Source organism: Protobothrops mucrosquamatus, unplaced genomic scaffold, assembly GCF_001527695.2.
Source record: "Protobothrops mucrosquamatus isolate PMUCROS unplaced genomic scaffold, P.Mucros_1.0 scaffold529, whole genome shotgun sequence".
Taxonomy (NCBI): Eukaryota; Metazoa; Chordata; class Lepidosauria; order Squamata; family Viperidae; genus Protobothrops; species Protobothrops mucrosquamatus.
This window is the reverse complement of record NW_015386836.1, coordinates 70,780-95,351: the sequence shown is the minus strand read 5'-3', so window position 1 is coordinate 95,351 and position 24,572 is coordinate 70,780. Positions and strand designations below refer to the sequence as shown.

At 36.5% G+C, this 24,572-nt stretch overlaps 2 protein-coding genes across 4 annotated transcripts in view; one reads left to right on the top strand and one right to left on the bottom strand.

Moving 5' to 3' along the window:
- LOC107288319 (interferon-induced GTP-binding protein Mx) overlaps positions 1–18,005 on the top strand; it is a 30,324-nt gene extending 12,319 nt beyond the window's left edge. The window contains exons 6-15 of one of the 2 annotated variants that reach the window (XM_015816926.1): positions 185–323; positions 1,657–1,855; positions 2,211–2,289; positions 2,742–2,864; positions 5,202–5,343; positions 7,396–7,452; positions 8,909–9,067; positions 12,291–12,367; positions 13,038–13,259; positions 15,015–18,005. In XM_015816926.1, coding sequence (XP_015672412.1) covers positions 185–323; positions 1,657–1,855; positions 2,211–2,289; positions 2,742–2,864; positions 5,202–5,343; positions 7,396–7,452; positions 8,909–9,067; positions 12,291–12,367; positions 13,038–13,259; positions 15,015–15,245 — 1,428 coding nt within the window. In that variant the 3' untranslated portion in view covers positions 15,246–18,005. The remainder of the gene's footprint in view (positions 1–184; positions 324–1,656; positions 1,856–2,210; positions 2,290–2,741; positions 2,865–5,201; positions 5,344–7,395; positions 7,453–8,908; positions 9,068–12,290; positions 12,368–13,037; positions 13,260–15,014) is intronic. The other variant, XM_015816927.1, reaches the window with a different exon arrangement.
- Positions 18,006–20,869: 2,864 nt separating this feature from the next.
- TMPRSS2 (transmembrane serine protease 2) overlaps positions 20,870–24,572 on the bottom strand; it is a 33,674-nt gene continuing 29,971 nt past the window's right edge. For both annotated transcript variants that reach the window (XM_015816925.1, XM_029284322.1), the window contains 3 exons: positions 24,274–24,416; positions 23,333–23,485; positions 20,870–22,177 (listed from right to left, as the gene is read on the bottom strand). In XM_015816925.1, coding sequence (XP_015672411.1) covers positions 22,166–22,177; positions 23,333–23,485; positions 24,274–24,416 — 308 coding nt within the window. In that variant the 3' untranslated portion in view covers positions 20,870–22,165. The remainder of the gene's footprint in view (positions 22,178–23,332; positions 23,486–24,273; positions 24,417–24,572) is intronic.

The window sequence follows — 24,572 nt, the reverse complement described above, 5'->3', positions numbered from 1 at the left end:
ACAGAATTTGGGGGTGAGGTAGGGATTAAAGTAAGTTGCAGATTATGTACTATACATTACAGTACTGAAATTTTATATATAGTTATGGTAGACTTGATAGAATAAATTATTTGTTCTTTCCAGCTTCTTTGAAAATAATTTTATCCTCTACCCATGCCTGACATAAAATACAATTTAATTACAGATCATGAAATTAATTCAAAGTTATATTACCAAACAAGAAACCATAAATTTGGTTGTGGTTCCAAGTAATGTTGATATTGCTACTACAGAGGCATTGAAAATGGCTCAAACAGTAGATCCCGAAGGAGAGAGAACGCTTGGTAAGTTAATGAGATCGTTAAAAGATTTTTTTCTGCTCACGGAATAGGATACTATTGTAAATGATTTTTTATTAAAAATGTAAAGCTTTTTTTAAAAAAAAAAAGTTGTCGGAAGCCTGATTTTATTAAATTTCTGGTTATTAATGCAGTTGTATATTTCAAATATTCTCACACAGATTATCCTGAAATTGCATTCATTTGTTTAGTGAATGTTTGAAGTTCATTTTTTATTTATCTGTTTAAAACATTTATATAGCTGCCTCCTTATAACCAGTTCTGGGTGCCTCCCAATTAAAGGTTAAAACAGCACAAAAGCATATTAAAATTATAAAAACTAAACACATTAAAAACAACAAAAAAACTGGCGCTCAGTCATATCTCTGATATGCAGTCACCTCCTCTTATCCCAGCACTGCCATGGGAAAGATACACTTCCAAGCTCCCACAAGATGGCAATATTTATGGGAAGGGATTAGGAGCATGCCTACCCTATTTGACCTGGTAGAACAGATAGATATCATTAGGGAAAGGTGGCCTTCCAGATAACCTGGCCCTGTGCAATATAGGGTGCTAAAGGTAATAACCAGCATCTTGAATTGCATCTGGAAAGAAAATAGAGGTCAGTGCAGCCAACAGAACAAAGGTGTTATATGAGCAAACCTGCCTCCCCCTTACTTTGTGCTGCTACACGGGTAGCTATTTTCTGAGTAGTGCAAGAAGTTACGACAGCATTGAAAAGGATGACTTGTGACCAGTTCCCACATTTATGACTACTTCAGTGTCCGTGCAATCATGTGATCAAAATTCAGACATTTGTCAACTGGCATCTATTTACAACAGTTGCAGTGTCTTGGGGTCATATGATTGGTATTTGCAACCATCCCAGCCAGCCTCCAACATGCAAAGTCAATGGGGGAAACCAGATTCACTTAACAACCATTTACTTTTGAGTTGTGAAAGGATAACAGCAGGTATTTCTAGAGGGCAAAACTACTGTGGTGCTTAAAAGTTTGTGAACCCCTTGTTAATTTTCAACATCTCTGCATACAGGAAGTCCTTGACTTACAGCTAGTCATTTAACGACCATTCAAAGTCATAATGGCCTCAGAAATGGTGCTTTACAGCCCGTAAAGCTTAAAGCTACTTGAAAGCCCACTTCTTCAACCCCAGCAGTGAGGAGAGATAAATAGCTACTTGGTGGGTGTGCATGTTTAGGGAGACTCATTTTTCCAGACTGAATGTGATTCAGAAATGAAGTGGCCTTCATTGGATTAAGTTCCAGCCTTTCTCAAGTAAATGAGCGTGTCTTTCTTTTACGTCAATTATTTCATAGGTATTCTAACAAAGCCTGATTTGATTGACGAAGGAACTGAGGATGAGACCATTGATATTGTCCGGAATCAAAGAGTGCCTCTGAAAAAAGGATACATGATTGTTAAATGTCGTGGGCAAAGTGACCTCACTAATAAACTGAGCTTGGGGGATGCAATCAAGAAAGAGAGAGAATTTTTTGAAGAGCACAAGTTTTTCAGGTAGTATTTAGAAATAATTCCTGAACATTGTTTTGCAAAATGTGTTCCTTTGTACATCATAGTTTGTGAGTGTCTCTATGAATATGCCTGCATATAAACTAAAGACCGATGAAGTTTCATCTGTGAACTGGGCAAAGATATTTTTCTCTCATGCGCTTAGCACTTCTAGTTAGTGAATGATGCTCAAATTACTTCGTTTCAAATTACCACCAAATTATTTGAGCTCACGGCTTAACCTACAGAGCATATAATCCCAGTCCATCTGAAAGACATTGAGGAACGCTGAGATGATACAAATGATAACTTCAATATTATTGAGTAACTCTTGAATTTTACTCACTCTGATCTCCTCCAGTCTTCTTTTGGAAGAAGGCAGAGCTACCATCCCACTTCTGGCAGAAAAGCTTACACAAGAGCTCACTGAACACATTCAGGTAAGGAACTCTCAATTCATTCAAGGTTGAAGAGGAAAGATATCATTGTGTTACATGTGCAATTTCACACCATGATTCTGATTGTCCTGTACTGAGATGCATGTATCAGAATCCCAATTAGCTCTCTGTAGAAAGGATGAAGCATTTGGTGGGCAAATTTGCATCCTACTCAAACTGCACTCCTAAGACAATACATTATGACTATATATGCATGCATATTTCTATCCTTAGGCATCTAATTCATACTGTAAGAAAGATTCCTAGGACCAGGCTTTGTGTATGTATGTGTGTGTGAATATTGTTATATTGCTTGGCAGCTGCTAAAATTGGTAGCTTCCTACTTCAAAATGTCAGATAAATGTTTCTGTCAATCCACAATATTTAAAATTTCTGAACTTGCATAGGATTACAGTTTTACACCTTTCCTTTAGTTAATTTTGTTTTTGTTGCAGAAATCACTGCCAACTTTAGAAGAGCAAATAGAAAACAGCCTTGAGGTAATTCATAAAAAACTTCAGAAGTATGGTGAAGGTGTTCCTGAATCCTTAGAAGACAAGAAATATTTTTTTGTGCAAGTAAGATTAATTATATATTAAAAAATAAAGGCAGATGTGAGTTTGTACCTAACCCAGTCATGAAACAAATTGTATCCTTGTTAATCAGTATTGTTGCTAGGCGCTTACTGTTGTGTTATGTGTACAAAATGGCCAAAATACACAACTATATCATCGGGAGCTTGTCGCTATATTGGGCAGACTGAAATACTTGCTGTTCTCTCCTAGCCTACATGAGTACTGCTCAACTGCTTACTTGCGAGGAAAACCCCTGTGCATGGAACAAGGCAGGACTTTGTAAGAAAATAAACCCCTTTTATTTTGACACAGCTCTTATGGAACAAACTCCAACCAGTCCTTTAGCTGTAGAAACAAATAAGATCAGTCTCTGAGTTCTCAGCAGGAAAGTTCAAGGTTCAAGTCACTCAAACATACAGAAATCCAATAAACCTGATTAAATATCCAAGAATCCTGAGGCAAGAAATCCAACAATAGAAGCATGAAGCTGTAGCATGAATGGTTGCCTTCAACAACAAGACCCTCCCACGCCTCTCCTCTTCATAGTTCTGCCAGGGCATGGCTTCATAGAGTCTTTTACTTTTCCTGGAGAGTCGCCCCACCGCCCTCCGTTTTCCTGCATGCCTCTCCTCTCTGCGCATCCGCACATCTGGAACAGGCCCCAACTGTTCCTTCTCTTCACTCAGTTCAGTCCCCAAACCCAGCTGTCTCTCTGCCTGAGCGTGAGTAGATGAGCCCAGGGTCACATCTAGCTCTGTCTTCTTGCTCCTCAGAGCCTTCCACAGACTCTCATATGAACCCAGCAGATTCATCTGACTCTGCTGCTGGATCGGCTGGCAGGCAAGGACTCACAACACTTGCATATTTATTTTCTGTCATTGGTTTGCTCTTGGCTTTGAAGGGTGATAGGATTTGGGAGGGTCAATTGGGTAATGGAACCTAGGAATTAGTAACAGCTGAGTACAGGGAAACAAGACCAAACCACAATTAAAGAACTGCAAAATGGCTGCTTATTCTTGTCCATCTGCATTTACTCTTCTTTATTCTGCACTTTACTCTTTTCTGAAAGATTTCATAAACTTTGACAATAATTGTCCATAAAAAAGACATTTTGGAATCCAAAATGGTATAGCTATTTTGAGCTAATTGGCTCTCATCAGCCAGCCATACCCTTCTGAGATTCGAACCTGGGCTGCTTGCACATTAGGCAGCTGTGTTGACCCCTAGGCCACAGGCTCTTTCTCACTTTGTCAGCTGTATCAGGGAAGGAGATTGTCTTGAGTGGTTTTTTTTGTTTTGTTTTTTATGCACCATGTCTGCCCAAATACGGGAAGAAGATTTAAAAAACTAATACTAATATAGAGGAAGGAAGGGAAAAAAAGAAATTAAAGGATAAGCTAAAAATGTTGGATACTGCTTCCCTTTGGTGATGGCTAAATCACCATTTTTCTCACCAGAAGCAATAAACTGGCGGGGTTGGGTGGCTTTTTCTTCTTCCAGATTTAAGGAGGAAACATGTAATCAATCCTGCCCTCCGGACTGTCATTCATGAACATATTATGGAAATGGAGGTTTCCCCAATTAGCTGATGAGTTGAATGACAGGGAGGTGACTTCTTATTCCTCTTTGATGATTAATAAAGAGAGCTGGGGATTTAGAGATGATAGAAAATGTGGTATAATGTGAAATGAAGACGTATCTGGTTGCGCTGTAAGAGACAGTGATGAATTGCTAATGAAGCCACTTTGACTTTTTTGCAAGAAAATCAAATGCAATTTTGTTTTTGGGATTTGATAATTAGAATTATATGGAATTATAAAAGTAAGGTAGACATTCTTAGTTTTGGGGATATAAGTTGGGCATGTTTTTTATCTACTGTATATTCGTACGAAAAAAGGTTCAAAGCCATTTTTTCTTTTTCTTTTTTTTCAGTTTTATTTTGCTTGCTCCCTGATTCTTTTTTCTACTTTCTTTTTTTTTGCTTGTTTCCTTTTATTGATGTTTTTGAAGCATAATAAAATCATAAATACAAAAGTTAGTGCTAAAAATGAAAAAAAAAAACCACAACCCTCTACCCTCAGCAGTGCTCACAAACCCCCAACTTACCTCCAATCACCACTTATCTGCTTGCCAGCCTTAAAGCAAAGCATCTGGGACTTCTCCAGCTATTCCAATTCCTTCAGGACTGATCTTTCAGAATGTTATACCCAGGTTTTTATATTTAGAGGTTCCTGGAAATTGCATGGAGAGTAACTATCCTTCTGGAACATGTAGTTTGTATTATCATTTTAGCTGGTAATCTTATTTTTAAAATTATATTATTTTGTATTTTTCCCCCAGAAAATCAATGATTTTAATAAGGACCTCTTAAAAATTGTACATGGAGAAGAGGATATAAAATATTCAAAGAGCAAAAGAACAATTACAGATATTCGACAGGCATTTAATCAATGGCAAGATACAATTAATGATAACGCTATAGGTAAACTCAATTCAGTTATGTGTTTTTCTGTTAGTGGGTGCTTAGTTTCAACATGAGAAGCTTCAGTTCTGGATATGCTTTATTGTTACACATTCAGGTAGGTTTGTTAATATGAGAGATTCTCTATATAACTTTTGTATAGGTGTTACTGAAAATCTGTAAGAAGGAAGATTAAAAACCCAATCCTCTTTACTTTGCATCTTTTAACGCCTTATATTTTATGTGTTTTTCCTGCCACACAAATTTAGACATGTCCTGCTATTGCTTAAACCCGTAGTGGTGAATCTATGGCATGGGTGCCACAGGTGGCATGCAGAGCCCTCTATGTGGGCACACGCACCATCACCCCACTCCTAGGCCTTCAGCTGGTTTTATAAAACCTTTTCGCTTTAGTCCACTGCTGTGTGGAAAAAAAAGGTTCAATCAGTCAATCAATTTCGGCTTCTCGCGGAAAAAAAAATCTTGCAAAGTTGGAATTGATTGATTGAACTTTTTAGTGCCACCCAGTCTGCCGTTACCACCACAGTCACACCCACCTAATGGGCCACACCCACCCAGCACCCAATGATACATAAGTGGATTTTGGGTTTCAGTTTGGGCACTCGGTTTCTAAAAGATTCGCCATCACTGGCTTAAGCTGTCCTTCAGTAATCAAAACAGATATTGTCAGAAAAAACAATACCATTTTAGGCAAGCCATTCATTTTTATTTGTCCCCCCTTAACCATGTCTTTCTTAACTTCATTCCATGTTTTAATTATTTTGAAATAACAAAGAGTTCTTATCCATAATGATACCCATATGTTTATCTACTACTCAATCTTAAAACCCTTTTTATTCTGTTTGATCTTCTCTATTCCTATTTTTGTTAAGATCTATTTATTAATCTTGAACCCTGCTAAAACACCAAATTCTTTTAATTTGCCCATTCCTATTTCAATGCCCTCTAAAGAATCTTCCAAAACCAATACAAGTCATTTGCAAAAGCCCTTAACTTATAAGTTTCTAATTCTTACTCCCACAATGAGTATGAGAGGTTCCGTATAGAGGATCTGCAGCCTATAGCCATTTTCCATGGAACATAAATCCCTTTCACTTAGAGCAATCTTGGATCATAGACCTTTTGCTTGGACCCAATTCTTGATAGATACGAACTGGAAAGATTACAAAGTTATTCTTTATTTTACAGACTTTCTAAAGCAGTGATTCCCAAATATTTTTCTTATATGTGCCACTATAGTGTCACTCAAAACATAATTCAGGGCTTCATGGCACATATAATTGTATAGGTGGCATCAAGAGATCCCGAGTTAAATATTTTTAAAAAAATATTTAAAATTTAAATTTTCAAAATTTTCAGATTACCAATCTCACATGATTTTGTAAAGTTCCTGAGATTTTGAAAAAGAATGCTGTATCCCAAAATCTAGCAAGATTTCAAGTAAGAAAATTGGAATTGTAGCTGCTTAAAAAATGCTGGGTGGTAGATTTGAAGATCAGGATACACAGGATACACAGACAAGAAGTTTGAATCCATTGTGTTTGTTTTTCATAAGTGGTCATAATTAATACAAATTCAATAGCTACTGAAAACAGAACACGGCTTTGGATAATATTTTTTTTCACAAAATCCACTCTGATGTTTTTGTCTATAGAGACAAAAACATAAAGAAATTACATCTGTGTTGATCCATGGGGGAAAAAATCACAGCTCAAACCTTTACTGGGAGCAACCAAAATTACATAAAAGAATACACAGCTTTGAGTTTAAAGAACTGTTAAACGCATAAGTGGGAAAGGCATGAAAAAGAGACTAATTTTATAGCTACTGTATATCTCAAAAAATAGTGATATCTAGCCAATTTTATCTCAGCTTTGGAACTAAACAGATTAGTTTGTTTTTGAATGAGAGACTCCAGGATACACACTAGAAAAGGAAGTCAGAAACATTTCCATGCAGTTGCCAAGAAAACTATATGGAAGTATTCATGTGCTAATTAGGAAATGAGCATGGGTCAAGTAAGTCACTACCTTTTTGTTTTTTTACTTGTAGAAATATCTCAATCAGAAGAAAAAACTGGAACGTTCCCAACCGTACACAAAATAAAAGGTACCAATATTGGAACTACAAATGTGGGGGTTGGTTGATAATCCTAACTGACTGGGAATGCCCCACAAACTTTATATCATATTGCAATGTATTTTGCCCCCTCAGAAGGTTCCCTATATTCCTGCAAGAACTACATCTTGAGGAATTCTGCTGTACAATAGCTAAACCAGGGGTCTTCAAACTTGGCCCTTTTATGACTTGTGGACTTCAACTGCCAGAATTCCTCAGCCAGTACATGCTGGCTGAGGAATTCTGGGAGTTGAAGTCCAGAAGTCATAAAAGGGCCAAGTTTGAAGACCCTTGAGCTAAACGATTTAGTTATGCAGCCATGGGCTTAGCCACTCTAGTAATTGCTCATACATAATTTAATTTTATTCATCGTTTGTATTGTACATTTTTAAAATACAGCCATACCTCAGCACTCAACTGCTTCAGAATTCATCAAATTCAGTATTCAATGTGTTTTGAAGCAGAAATCTTATCCCAGTAGTTATCTTCCTTCCAGTAATTGACGTGCGAGGAAGAACTTGCTGATGTCGGCTTCCCCGTGACTCATTATTTCTTCCAGCAAAAATAATGGGTCACATGGTTTTCTTGGCACCCATCGGCTTTAGTATTTGTCGCATCTTCCAGAATGAATTACCAACAGGTACCAAGATACCACTGTAATTCACTGTTGTGGTGTTTTATATTTTGATAAACATTTTATATACTGTTTTGTGAATTTTATGCATTAATGATGTATTCTGTTATACCGTACGACATACATAAACAAACCAATAAATAAAAGCAGAAAGGGCCATTCCCTTTCTAGCCATAGATGAAATATGGCCGATAAGAGAAACAAGAAGGCAATTTTAAAATCCTGTGCATATTATGGCCAGAGCTTTATTAACTGTCCAAATACTTTTTGAACATTAACATCCAGAATCTTCTCCAAGACAATTGCCAAAAATTGCTGTGGTACAGAATACTGTGGCCAGATTGCTGGCCCATGAATCCAGCTCTTGTATTATAACACCAATTTTTGCTTCTAAGCCCAATTGAAAGTACAAGTCACTTATAAAGCCTATATGATGCAGCTGTGTTAAATTAGGGCGTTTAGAATTACTGTGTTTGTTCTGTGAGGTAAACTGTAAGAAAGGACATACAGTCTTTCCTGGGGCTGTCTGAAATTTGTGGAAGGTGTTGGTCCAGAGACTTACCTAATTCCTTTGGTGCTGGAGTTACGTAAACCAACATAGAGGCTTCTTTTTCATTGGTATTTGATATTCAGAGATGGGGAAGTTGCTGTGGGATATGCTTTGCTTTTTATACATTGGATTGTTTGGGTTGAATCTGTGGGATGTTTAGTATTATTTAGACATGATATTTTACACTGATACTTTAGATTTTAGAATTGTTCATGTGAGTGATACAGGTGTTTGTAAAATAAAGTAAAAAACTTATTTTGCAGTAAATAATTTTACATATGGAGGAACTGGGAATTTTCACCATATATCCCGTGGCAGAGAACTTCCAGGGTTTGTCAATTTCAAAGTCTTTGAGGATGCCATAAAATGGCAAATTAAACAACTAGAGGAACCAGCAATTGTAGTGTTGAAAGAAGTTGCAGGTAAGTTCTAATTTTCATGTTCTCATTTGCATGAGATACTTTTTTGAATGACTAAGAATATTTTGCCCAGTAGTTGCAGTTTTTGGTGTGCATTGTTTAATACAAAAATGTAGGGTTTAAATAAGCCCTACTGAATATGATGATGCAAAGTCCTAGAAAAATGTATAATTTTATGAAGGGCTTTTGTGCTTCTTGGGTTGGCAGTGTATGGGCTATGTCTGCTACGTAAGGTCTCCCTGTTGCACTGATGGAAAGGCTGTTCCAACAATGCTGAAAGTTTCCACTGAAAGGTGCAATGCCCTACAAACTCCCCCTTTTATTATGTATTTGTTCTAATGGAAGAATAGCTCATCTCAAGATTTCAGTAAAAGGAGCACTGGAGTCTTTAAGAATGAACACCAACCATGTCTGGAGCCTCTATAGGTAATCCTTGAGTTATGACAGATCATTTAGCGATGATTCAAAGTTACAACAAAACCCCAAAGGGTACTTACAATCCAGTTCCGAAGTTACATCTGTTGCAACGCCTGTGTGGTCATTCACCTTTAGGTATCTCAGTGAATGGGGGGAAGCCTTGGGAGGCCAGAAGCAGGTGTGCTTGTGCTGTATTAGGGCCTCCCCCTTCCCTCAGGCACCCCAGATTCCACTTAACAAATGCATTGGGGAGAGTAGGAATGGGGACCAGTTAAGTAAGGTTTACTTAAAGCCGTCTTGACTTCTTACTGTAATGAGAAGGCTCCATTAGGTCATAACTCTAGGATTACCTGTAGTTAAAAACAGTCATCTGAAGTGAATAGGTGATTCCTCAGAAATGCTCCCTTTCCAAAAACTGTCTCAGTCAGGCAGAAAGCCATAACCCTAATCTAAGTTATAACTGTACCTGAAAAGGAAAAGAAAAACAGATGAAAATTCCATAAAGAATTAGGGGTTACTGAGTCTCTACGATTTAGAGTCAGTGTTAAATTGGATATGTGTTAAAACATTTTTGAATGCTGTATTTTATGATTTTGTACAAAAGCATAACTCTTTATTTAGCATAGTTTACAGCTATACCAAACCTACAATAGTGTGTTTAATTCTATTCTGTGATATATAGATAGAGAAGATGATCAAGTCCTGGGCACTGGGCTTGAGATGGGATGGACAATAATTAAAACTGTCAGTATGGGGAAACTGGCAAATAATCAATAAAGCCTAGTTTATTATTATTTATTATTTTTGCACACTGCAATGAGGAAAAACAGTGTTGCTGTATATAAAACAAGAGATTGCAGAAATAAAATGTGTGTTCCGAATTTAAGTAATTTAAGTGTACCAGAGATCAGTTGAAACAATGCTCCAACAAGAAAAAGCTAGCAATTTCCAGAAGGAGATGCAAGCGACATTACAAGTGATTCAAGAAGCAACCTCCTCTTACAAACAAGATACAAGGAAAAACTATGAAGAAACAAAAAACAATCTTGATAAAATGAACCCAAAAATTAACAACATAGATTCTCAACTAGAAAACCTTTAAACAGATGGTCACAAAAAAAGAACAAAGAATTCAAAAAGTAAAAGATAAGGCACTAGAGACCAATCAAAAGTTGGCAGAACTGAAAGATGAGAACCAAAAGCTGATGCAGATTAATAGAGAATTGAAAGACTCGATCGCAGTTATGGAAATGGAAAAGGCATCTTATTTCCTAAGATTTCAAAACATAATAGAGGATAAAGAAGAGGATCTCGCGGATCTGATAACGGAGCTATTGGCTGAAGCACTGGAAATCGGAAAACAAGAAACGAAAGGAGAGTTAGATCAAATTTTTCGAGTCAATTCAAGCTATGCGAGAAGAAATAAAGTCCCTAGAGAGGTACATGTTAGATTTGTCAAAAGATCTATAAGAGATGAGATTTTGAGAAGAGTGAGAGATGATCCTTTGCAATACAAAAAAAAGAGATCATATTCCTGAAACAGATTCCAAGGAGAATAAGAGATATATGAGGAGAATATCAACTCTTGGCTAGAAAATTAAGTGAAAAAGGAGTGAATTTTAGATGGCTGATTCCAGAAGGGATCCTAATTAATTGGGATGGGAAAAGATACAAAATGAATATGCCACATAAGGCAATGGAGTTTTATGATAATCATAGAACTTTTATGGAAGGGGAAAGTTTGGAACCCCGAGGAAGAAACGGTAACATATATTAACTGCAGCAAGAATTGTATTCGCTCAATATTGGAAAAATGAAGATCTACCAACAGAGGAAGTGTTAATTAAAAAAAGAGTGTGCAGAAATGGATAGATTGACATTGAAAATGAAAGAGAAAGAAGACTCAGTTTATTTTAGAACATGGGATACCTTTTAGCATTGGCTAGAAAAATGAGGTAGAGAGAAAGGAACTTAATATGTAATATGTATTATATTAATATGTATATATTGAAATCCAGACAATATGTTGCTGGCAATATCAAGCACAGAGGGCAAATATTGAAAAAGAAAAAGCTGCGGTGAAAGATAGCAAGTGACCAGAAGCAAGGCTGTTGTTCCTGCCCCTGCTAGTATGCCCAAAACTCATCTCTGATTATACAACAAGCCATATGACTTCTGTTCCAAAATAGCTGGTAGCAAAATATTACTGATTTTGCTTGCCTTGAAATTGAGTTGGGAATTTGATTAAGCCAATGTCAGGTGACCAGTCAGGAAGATTGAGACAGGCTTGTCAGGCCATTATGGAGCTGCTTTTAGTTACGATTGGACCTAGGATTGGGAAGACACAGGCTCAAAACCTCATTTAGTTTTTAAGCATGCTGCAAGATTTTGTATCAGATGCGGTCTCTCAATAGCTTAATGTGGACAGTTCTTGGTTATGACATTGGAACACTGACACAACTCTATTTTTAATTTAAAATGTAAGATATATAGTTAATAAATCAATATTATATTAAAACTATGTTGTACAAAATTGTTCAGATTTTTCCAGGGTCCCTCTCTGAAACACACACATGCTTGACATTATATTGGACTTAAACAGAGATCTGTAGAAGAAACTTTGTTTCATGCCTAATGTCACACACTCCTCCTGATTTTAACATACATATTTACATAGTTCAAAGGAGGTGTAAAGGCTTTAATCCCAATATCCAAGTGCTGAATGTTCAGTTATTATATGTTGTGTGATTGGGATCTGCCCATATTTTTAGTTGCTCCTGTCATTAAATTGTTCCCTCTCTTTTTCTAGAACTTGTGCGGAACACGTTTCTTCGACTTGCTGTCCAACACTTTAGTAGTTACTGTGCTCTCTCCAATGTTGCTCGGGTAATTATTAGCTGTACCTGCAATGAATTTCCAAAAGTGTAGCCATATAGTTTAAAGTGAAAACAATAAAGCACTGTAATAAATTCATTATTTTGGAAGATTTCCTGGATAACTGTCCAATTCAGATGAAGTTGTGTACGTGCATGTCTGACTAAGGAAAATAAAACTTATGTTTATATCCTACCACAGTTAATTTGCATTGATGGCATGATAGATGGTGTGAATTGACCTATAGATTGTAATTTGGTTCACCATCTTGAGTTATCTGCTCTCCAATTAGGCTTATTTTCTCTTTTCAGGGCAGAGTAAAACTACAGTCTAAATTGCACTGTGATCTGTGGGGAAACCCCCCAAACTGTAATTTTACTAAACTCAAATTGTGCTCTAACTCTGTACACTTTAAATGAGCCATCAGGGATAGGATTGATATTCTTATAATTCTCAAACCTCCTGAAAATCATTGTGCTGGGGAATTTTAACATATTTAAATAGAAATTGGGGATTGGGAAACACATATAAATTCTGAATGACTTAACAGTGATCCACAAAACTTATAATAAAATCTCTGTAAATCAAGCAAAAAGAAGAAGAAAATCCATAAAATAATACTCAAGAAACCATATAATTGTCTCAATCCCACAAATATGCTAAACTGTTTTTTGTTCTGCAGAGCAATATTGAGGATTTAAAGCTCACACAAGAAGAGAAAGCAAAAAATATGATAGCCACTCAGTTTAAACTGGAAAATGTGGTATACTGCCAGGACACTATTTATAGTGAAGATTTTAGAACTGTAAGAGCGACAAAAATCTCTTCGGTTCCTGATGTAGCTGGTTTTAAAGAAAAGTGCTCAGTGGAGGAATTGCTTTACCACATGACTGCTTACTATAAAGTAAGTTCAATAGTTTGTGAGTGATTTCTCTCTATTTTTAAATCCCCTTTTGTGTGTTTCATTTATTTAGCCATTAATAGGCATAATTTAGCAGTTTTTAAAACATATCCTTCCCTGAGGTATATCTATGGGGTCTCAAACATTCAATACTTGTTATTAAATATTTCACTGAAGTAAAAAGTATCTTTTTACTTTTATTAAGATATCCTTCTTTTACAAGTTTTAAGTGAGCAAAAATGAAAAAGGTTTCATACAAGTAGTTAGGGTGCAGTATTTGCATCATCAAATCATTAGGATAGGTTATGTGGGGCTAGTAAATATCAGCTTAATAGGTCCATATGAATCATATGACAGCCTGTGGACAGAAATATCTTGACATATGCTCAAAAACACATGTATATATTTACCACATGCACACACATACATATTGACAAGAACTGCTTTGCTTGGGGCCTTCTGAGATGGGTGGAATGCAGCAAAGACACAGGATTTCAGCTTTGAGGTTTTCAGGTTAAATTAAATTTTTAAGCCACAGTTTTTCCAAATACTAAAAGAGTGTATATGTGAAGAGTAGAATTATTTGAACTGTGGGAAATAATTCTTCCCCTCTACTCTGTTGAGACTGCACTTGAAATGCTATGTCAGTGCTGGGTACCAGAGTTCAAAAAAGACCATGATAAATTAGAACAAGGTCAGAGGGGGCTACCGATACAGTGAGGTGTCTGAAAAACAGAGCTCTACGAGGAACATCAAATGATATTTGGGCATGTTTACCCAACAGAAAAAAAAGTTGAAAAAAATGTAATAACCTTTAAGTGTCTAAAGAGTTCATTTGAAGACAAAAGGAGCTCTATCTTTACATCTATGATATTGTGAGAACAATTCATGTGAACTTGCTGGCACCAACTTGCTGTGCTCCATCCATTTCATGAAAGTCCGTGTAAACAGTTGCAGCTTCTGTAAGAGTGGTATTTATAGGATTTATAAGTGTTTTGTGGGGCCCCTTTCACTTTCTTTTCTCTGCTCCTCAGTACAGAAACATTGTTAAATATATTCCATTCTTGCAATTTTGAAGCTGCAAGATAGGAGGACATTTTAGTGAGCATCTGCAAGAGACGAGTCTAACTTCCTGCTCTCTATTAAGGAGTTGAATATGGGAAAGTACAGATAGTCCTTGACTTATGACCACAACTGTGACCACAATTTCTGTTAAGTGAGGCAGTTGTTAAGTGACTCACACTCAGTTTTAGGATCTTGTTTGCCATGATTGTTATGCGAACCACTTTAGTTGTTAAGTGAATCATGCAGTCGGTACGCGAATTTGGTTTCCCCTATAGACTTTGCTTGCCAAAAGCTAGCTGGGAACGTCACAAATGGTGATTACATGACCCCAGGACATTACAATTGTTGTAAATACATGCTAATTGCCAAGCACCTAAATTTTGATCACGTGACTATGGGGATGCTGGGTTGGTTATGTGAGAATTTTTTCAGTGCCGTTGTAACTTTGAATGGTCATTAAACAAATGGTTGTAAATTGAGGACTATCTGTATCTTCTGCCAGGGTGGTGGTGGTGGTGGTGGTAGTAGGCATCTCTCAACAGAAACAGCTTGATTTTCATTTCGTAATGGGGTACAAATTCACAGGGGACAAGGCTTTAGTACAAACCTTAACACAGTGGTAGAGAGAGATTATGTCTCCAGCCATTTATATTATCCTGGTATAATTTTCTTTTCCCTTAACTTTGCTTTCAGAGTGTAAAAGTCCGGCTTGGTACTCAGATTCCTATGATCATACAGTTATACGTGTTCAGGGATTTTGCTGAGAGGTTACAGAATGAAATGATGCAGGTTTTGCAAAGCGGAGATCAGCTGGAAATTCTCTTTCATGAGGGAAAGGATGTTGTCAACATAAGGAATTCTTTAAACGAAAGGATCGGGCGACTTCATAAAGCTCGACGACTTTTGAAACAATTCTTTATTTAAATAGGACGGCTAATATTTCTGTATAAAAACTTCAGGTAGCAGCTCTGCTTCTGTTAGATTAGTACATTAAGGGTATTTGTAACTTATGTTTAAACATTTGTAAAATTATTCAGTGATGTTGCCCAACTTAAATAGTGCATTTAGAACCACAATTGGCAAAGAAAAGTAAAGAGAATTAGAATTTGTATTTGCCACTTTACATGCACAATATAAATCACTGTTACTGTGGACCTTTTCCTACTATTGAGTCAAAATGCTGTCTGTCCATCCGCTACAACTATACTAGCATAAAGTCTGCTGTCCCCAGTTCCAAACCCCTATTCTTGCCTTTATCTTCAAAACAGCAGAAAGAACCTCCTTCTCCCAGTTCCAAGGTTGTAGGAGGTAAGGAATAAATCTATCTTCAGGCCACTCCCATTATTTTTACACTCCTTTTTGTGTGTAGTCTATACATTGTATTGTAACCCAAGCTGAAGAAAGATTAAAAGAGAGAGAACTCAAATCATAAAACTATTTAGGGGTTCTCATCCTTTTTCTTTATATAGGCAACAAATATTGGCCAGGTTCTCCATGTAAATGGGAGGAGATACAGAGGTGGGGTGGGGAAGGGTATTGCTTCCATCGTTCAACTTTGGAACAGCCTCCCACTTCAAATTCAAAGGGCCCCACTCTTTTAGCGTTCCTGAAGGCCGTGAAGATCTGGCTCTTTCCCAAGCATTGGGTTAGGGTTAAGCAAGGAGGTTGATGTGGTGTCTAGTGAAAAGGGTTCTTTTCATTTTATTCTGCTTTATGGTGAGCCACCTAGGATCACTATGTAAGGCAGAGGGCCATATAAGTTGTTTAAATAAATAAACTATTAACCCAACCATTTAAATTATTTCTTCTGCTAGTTAACCATTATGTCATTTCACGTTTTTCACATTCTGAAAAATGGATTATTGCATGAGCCACTGTGTTCTACTGTTTTAGGGACCGAGTAGAAGGCAACAGATAATGTTGACCTGAGACTGAAGGGAAGTTGGTGTGTCTATTAGCTGAAAGGGCAGTTAGCACTTCTGTGGTACAGTCTGCCACTACTCATCTCTTATATGATGACTGGTGAAACATAACCTGTTATGCACCCTAGGAGAAAATGCTACTTTTAACACTGGTATAGCTAAGAATGTCTTAACACTGACTCACTCATGGCCTTGGGACTAAATGAAGCCAATGTCATGAGGGGAAAGCACACTGTTGAGGCATGCATGTATTGTGGTAGGATGCAAGTGGAGAAGGGCCATATGTTTTCATTTCTTCATAGTAGATATATACCCACAAGGTTGCGTTCTCTATCACAATGCATAGTCTGATTTCTAAATGAAAGTACAGTACATTATTACATTTTCTTCTTAATCTTCAGGATCTAATTTTTTTAGCCTGGGAAGTAAATATGTAGGCCAAGTGTCAATGAAAACAATCATCCAGGCCAAAAGTATTGAAAAAAGTTAAATCAGGACAGCTGGACCAAAGTATGACTTATTTAACCTTTTTAAATGTAGGCTAAACAGATCAACAGGGTTCAGGTGAAATAGAATCTACAGTTCTCTACTTGCTGCTCTGAAGAATCCTATTGACTTCAATGGATCAGTACTCATGCATAGGAGTTTAAGTAACATTTGATTAGCAGATCAGCAACAATATAATTATTTCTATTTACTAAATTTTATTAAGTTTCATTACAAAATCAAAATATAGAAGGAACAAAAATAAGAAAAAAGAAAAGTACAAAGAAATGACTTTTGTCTTTTTTCAGTGCAATACTGTAGGTTGCAAAAATAAGAAAAATCTCAATGGTTTCAGTGCCCTCTTCAGGTTGCTTGTGTTGTATAATGTTACCCTAGCTCTAGTACTGCTTTGTACTTTTGATATCTCATTATTGCAACAACTTACTGTATGTAACAAAATTTAAACTTCATTACTGTATTCAGATTGGTAATGAAAATCCACACAAGACAAAACATTAAACAGAATTCAAAGACAAAGTCACAGATTGACATTACATCTGAGAGATGTTAGAAACATAATATGAACATTCCAGATCAATCTTCTTTGTAATTTGAATTCAGTTATTCTAATGAGCATCCCAGTAAGATCTACAACTTACTTCCACCAAAGATATTATCTGAAATTAAACAATTTCTTACATGAAAAATGTGTTTATTCCAGTGAAAAATAAAACCTGTACATGTCATTTAAGGTTACATTTGGAGTACAAAAATAAAATACAGTTATGTTGAAAAAGTGGAGAATTTGCTTTGCAATCCCGAACAGTCTGCCAGTTAGAGTGTACTGTGTATCAGTGGTTCTCAACCTGTGGTCCACGGATCCTCGGGGGGGGGGGAGTCTGCAGAGTCTTGAAAAATATTATGATTTAAATCTTAAGTCTTGGGGGTCCATGGCCACAAAAGGGGGCTTGTAGTGAAGAAAAGGTTGAGAACCACTGGTGAATATAGTTTATCATTAGCATAGTAAAAACACAGCCAGAGGTAGTCAATCTATATGACAATAAAGTAGAATTAATGGTATAATGAGATGGTTTGTATGCTTTATATGCACGTGTAACTGTCATGTAACTTTGTAACCAGTCAGCAATTCTTTGTTTCCTGTAGTAAATTGTATAAAAATAGCTGTGCCTGATTTCTGCATGCTCCTAGGGTGTGAAACCCACAGGCATCCCCCTCTTCTGCTTCTGTAGAGAAATAAAGCTTTGTCTTTCCTCAATCCTGTGTGGACATTGGCTTCTTCACACTGGGTTCCCCTACCTAGCCAGCCTTCTGACCAACACTGCTTGCTTGAATGGGAATAAGCACACCTGTCCTTCAGATCTCCCAGCTGAATATGGGGAAGTTGGAGAGTAGGAAATACATACCTTACTTTCAACCCAACACGTGTTCAAGCAAAAGAGGAATGTAATCAAAACAGATACAGGAATTGCAAATTTTGTGGCCAGTATGAGTTTGTGGACTTGACAGGGCTTGTGGTGTAAATTGGAGCTGCACAGTGGCTAGAAGCAGTGCAGCTGCCTTGTAATTAGCCTTAAATAACCCACTTCCTCTCAACCATCCCACCCTGTCCAAATCTGCAACCTGAGAATAACAACACTGACTGAGCAAATGGCACCAAGGGAATTTTTAAGTGACAACCAGGGAGAGGACGGTTCTTTAATGAAGCTCTAGAGTCACAGAACATCCTCCCTAGGTAATTAAGATGTTTTTATCTTTAAGGCAGAAGGTCAAAGAGCATTCAATGAAAAAATAAAGGACACCGTCTTTATTGTGCTTTCTGGTTTGATATAATTTTTACCCTACTTTACTACTACCATATCTATTTTTAAAACTTGTTTATCTGAGCATCAAGTATAAATCGTACTCGGAGTTTTTTTAAACGAGAATAGCAAGAAGTTTCAAATTTTCATTCATTCATTCATTCTACTCATTCATTTTGTATAGTCTCCCTTTTCAGTCAATAACTCTGGATGGCTTACAATTATTTTAATTGTAATTATAATCAATATAGATGATTAGATAGATGAGAGAGATTAAAATTGCTAAAACATTTTAAAACAAAAACAAGAAATAAAAACATTCAGATTAAATATACAGTATACAGGAGCAAGGTATTGGCCAGTTAGCAATACGGCCAGGAGACAGGGAGCTTTTACGTTCAGCACTCCAAGCCTGGGAACATAGCCAGGTTTTTAAGGCCTTATGAAAAGCTAACAAGATTGGGCCATTCTAATTTCCCATGGGAGGATATTCCATAGAGCAGGGGCCACTGAGGAAAAAGCTTGTCTTCTGGTCCCTGCCAGCTGACACTCTTTGGCTGATGGGATCTGCAACATGCCCACTCTGGTTGAACAGGTAAGAGACTCTTGGAAAAAGATAATCCCTCCAGTATAAGAATATATAAGAATAGCTAGAAATAATAGTTTGTGAAGGGCTTTGAACCCTCTAGAAGTTTTCTTACCCAGGTTCCCTTCATATATGTTAAAGATCAACCTCCCATGACATCTCAGGTAGCATCACTAGTAGCCTTACTGATTGGGAAGAGTTTCACAAAAGTTGAAATCCAAAGTGCCTCTCACCCACAAAAGCCTATTGATATATTATATGTGCATTTGCATGTGTATGTGTATCACACATATCAAATTTTCAGTAATGTTAATCTAGGCTTTGTTTTTGGTTTAAAAACATTTTTAAGCACTATGCTGAAACATGTTATTTGAACCGAAGAGAGACCATCACTTTTGTCCAGACAAAAAGCAGAAAACTTTATACGACCTGTAGGAAGCAAAGATCCAGCTCACTGATTCACTGAGAGCTCTTGGAATGGAAAAGAATTTGGCACTGACAGCAATTGCTGTGATTGAAGATCAGAAAAAGCTCAATTCTATAAACCTTGTCTGGAGTCTCCCCTCCTATTCTCATGTTTGGGCAAGCATAACTTGCCAATGGAAATATAGGAGGCAAGACCACCCTATCCTTGGATCTTTATACTGGAAACAGTATAATAATAATAATAATAATAATAATAATAATAATAATAATAATAATAACAATAATAATAATTAAAAAAAATAGTAGTAACAACAACAACAACAATAACAATAACAATAACAATAATAATAATAATAATAATAAAGTTGGAAGGGACCTTGGAGGTCATCGAGTCCAACCCCCTGCTCAGGAATGAAACCCTACACCATTTCGGACAAATGGCTGTCCAGTCTCTTCTTAAAAACTTCCAGTGTTGGAGCATTCACCGCTTCTGGAGGCAGGTTGTTCCATTGGTTAATTGTTCTAACTGTCAGGAAGTTGTTCCATTGGTTAATTGTTCTAACTGTCAGGAAGTTTCTCCTTAGTTCTAGGTTGCTTCTCTCCTTGATCAGTTTCCATCCGTTGCTTCTTGTCCTGCCTTCAGTCGCTTTGGAAAATAGCTTGACTCCCTCTTCTTTGTGGCAGCCTCTGAGATATTGGAACACTGCTATCATGTCCCCCGTTGTCCTTCTCTTCATTAAACTAGACATACCCAATTCCAGCAACCGTTCCTTATATATTTTAGCCTCCAGTCCCCTAATCATCTTTGTTGCTCTTCTCTGTACTCTTACTAGAGTCTCAACATCTTTTTTACATCGTGGTGACCAAAACTGGATGCAGTATTCCAAGTGTGGTCTTACCAAGGCATTGTAAAATAGCATTAATACTTCACGTATACTTCACGTATAGTCATCACTTGTCAGCAAGTCATCACTGATGTCGGAACAGAACTGACAAATCTTCTGGGATGAAGCATATTTTTGCCCCCTCTTCTGTTAACACCATTTAAAATGCACAATCTGCTGAAATCTTTATGCATATATTTTCTTTATTCATCTTTATTCACACTCCCTGCCCCAGTTCTCAGTCATTTCAGGGAGTATCTGCACTACATCTGATGAAAACCAAGAAGGAAGGAAGGAAGGAAGGAAGGAAGGAAGGAAGGAAGGAAGGAAGGAAGGAAGGAAGGAAGGAAGGAAGGAAGGAAGGAAGGAAGGAGCAAACAAGAAAGAGGCAAGCAAGCAAGAATGAAGGAAACTACAAAAACAATACTGTATAAAACATTTATTTTTCAAGTTCTTCGCAGATTAGACAAAGAATGGTGTGTTTCATTCTTGAAACTTAAAAAATCCAAATATTTATTAACTGAAATTGTGATCAATAATAATTATGCATAATTTATGTTGATTTCAATATATTGCAATACATTTAATGTTTTCAAAACCATTTCAATGGCACTTCACTTTACTTACAAAAGTATTGCACTTCCAAAACCTGAAGTGAATTTTCCCACCAACAGATATATTTTAAAAAGTGCATTTCAATAGCAGCATAATTCATTACATCCAAATAAAATTTTACTGCTGCAATAGCAGTCTTTCTTAATTTGACACACTCCTAACATGCCAATGATTGGTGGTTATATTAATCAATTTTTTATATTTAAAAACTTTGCTTCTGCTTTCATTATCAAAATGATAAACAGGATTTTTAAAGAAAAAAAACCAGACCAAGACTTTTCCCTGACCCATCCCAATTTTGTCACTGTTTTACAAAATGAGGTAGAACTGACAGATTCAAATCAGTATGTAATGCACATATCCAGCTACCACAGCAGAAGCAGAATTATTGACGTTTTAGAATACTTATTTTGTTCATTCTGCATCAAAGATATGTACCTAGAAATTAGTATTTCTGTTTTCTAGACTAAACTGATCTTGAATCTATCCACACATTTTGAAAGAGACATATATTGAAATTATATAGTTTCAGAATCATTAACACCTATGGGCGAATAAAAATAATGAATACCTGAATACAAAAGATGCATAGCAATATTCATAAGAAAAAAATCTTTCACATCTTACATCAAAATATTCATGTGGTTCTTTCTCGCTTTAAAAAATTGGGCTATCCAGCAGCCCAGATATACTCGACATTAATATCCTAAATATTAAATATCATTTATAAAACATTGAGATGCTGCATTTGATTTCAAAAGCAAAAACAGAATTGATAATTTACAAACATTATTTTTAACTTTAAAATGAATGCCAACTGGTAGGAAATCTTCAGAGATAAAGGAAACCAACCAGTAGTTGGTAAAGAAAAATGTGTTCATTCACCTTTGATGGTTAACACCAGATTCAAGAAATCAGGTTCTTCAACTGTCTGATATGAAGCTGGGCGGTGCAAATGGAACCATTACATTGCAAACATTCCCATTACAGTCTGCATATGAAGTGTTGAGGACTCAGAAGTCATTTTTGGAAGCATAACCAAGGATTTACAAGGAACAAAAAGATTTGTTCCACTCTTGACTAAAGTGAGTCAAAGGAAGCAATGTCATCTGTTTGCCTGTTAAGAAAAACAAATAAACAAGCATATTTAAGAGATTCTTTTCCCAAAATAGTCAGTTTCAGGATTGGTGACATATTCAAGGAGACAGTCGGAACTATAATAAAGTCAGTGAACATCCAGCAAAATGGTCTTTTATGTCCAGAATCATGAACATATTTCAGCCGTGTATACATGAACACAGAGCCATCATTTCTGCAACGTGGAATTTTAAACTCCTCGTACCTGAAAATCATAAATCACTATAGGCAATAGAAAAAGAGTATATCTGTATGTATGTGCATGCAAGCTTGCACCCTCAAGTCAATGTTGACTTCTGACAACTGCCTGGACTTGTCCTTGCAGTTTTCTTGGCACAGGTTTCAGAAGTAGTTTGCCACTGCTTCTTTCCTAGGGCTGGGAGAAGTGACTAGCCCAAAGTCACTTATTAGGCTTTGTGCCTAAGATAGGATTAGAACTCAAAACCTTCCAGTTTCCAGTCTGTAGCCTTAACCACTACACCAACTGGCTCTGTATGAGAGCATGCATTGGGGAATTCCTTCTCCACCTAGCAAGGAATATGCTCCATAGGAATTGTGTCTACCTTATGATCATGTAAATTTCCATTGCAAATTTTATTTGATAAATTACGCCAAAGAATCACATGCCAGGAAAGCCACATGTCACAGAAGTGGACAAATTTAATTCTAGAGTGGAAGGAAAATGCCAACATTTTTGATGGGTTTAGTATGCAAGCACTTATTATGTTTCCCATAATAAATTAAAAAATAAGTTACAGATATAGGTGTAGCATGAGACATGTTGTTATGCAAGAACAGACTGGGAAGATATAAAGCCTGGGAAAGAGCAGCCAGACCTAAGTACCCGAAGCAAGTTCTAATTTTTGGTTAGGGAAAGTTGGCAGATAATTCTCTTGATCTCTTTCCCTAATGAGAGAGACCAGTAAAGCAAGGAAAAAGAAAACTGGGAGTGAGAGCTAATAGGACAAGGCAAGCAGTTGTACAGTTGCATGGAATTAAAAAATCTCTTCCTATAGACCAGCGTTTGCACCACCACCAAGTTTAAGATATGTGGATGCAGCTCTTCCAGTTATTATGTCATACTTAAGAACCGTGAAAAGCATATTATATGTTCTACCACATATTAGAAAGTTACCTGCATGTTTCGGTAAATCCATTCTGTGAACATAGTAATGTTACCGTAAACTCCAGGTTTATATTGAGTAGCACAGCCTGTTCCCCAACTTGTGTCACCAACTAGCCACCACAAAAAATTTGTCTTGGTTACCAACGGACCACCACTGTCACCCTAAAACAAAACACAAGGCATAAACCTATTGTAGCATTTCTGCTTCAATGAATTGAATACATATCCTATCTGAGGAGATATACAAGAATCTGAAAGCTATTTCCAACTAAAATGTTACAAATTAACCAATGCAAAGCATCTCTCAAAGGAGAATGGGTATGTATAATGAAATACAATCTCCTGTGCTTAGAACAAAGATTTCACGGAATGCAAAATAAATGACTGATGAAATTAATCTACATAAGTTAGGGAGAACTGAATATCAGGTACAAATTTCTAATCTGAGGTTGCTGAGCCTGCAGCCTCTTTCAAATAAACATTTCTACTGTAAATTGCTGAAAGACTTTTGTTGAATGGCATGTTGCAAGAGGTCTTGCCTCCAAATAACTTAGAATAAAAAAGCAAGATATAGACAGGAAGCTATAAAGAGGGTAGGAAAATCTGTTTTATATTAACATCCATTATATAATTATTCATTACTTTTGAAGTAACCATTCTCTTAATTGTATTAAGCTGTAATTCTTAAGGCATCCTTAGTTCCTCAGATCAGTATGATCACTGTTTATGAGTCTGGAGCAGGAATTGTAAGATACCGAGAGATAACAGAGAATAATAATAATAAGAGAATTATTACATGGATAGTTTTTTCAAGTTTCCCTAATGTTCTGATTAAGAATTGTACCTTCCCCATTTTTATCACTGACTCTACCTATTTTGAAGTCTTATCTTGCATCCCACTACAAGTCCTTGCAAACTAATATTAAAGTGCTTCACATTTCATAACTTACCTGACAAGAATCCACCTTTCCTTGTAAGTAGCCAGCACATATCATAGTAGGCAAAATGATTCCATTATAGATATATCTTCCATTACATATAGATGAGTCTATCAGAGGTACAGATGCTGCATTCAGTTCCTTTGAAGTATTACCTATAGTTGGAGAAAGATCCAAGAATTACACATGAAAAGGAAAATACTAAATTTTCTCATAAAACTATTCACAATATTTTATATATTTTATTGTTGTCCTTTTTAGCCCATTCATTTTTTTTAAAAAAAACAACTACATAGTTGTTTAATGTATGT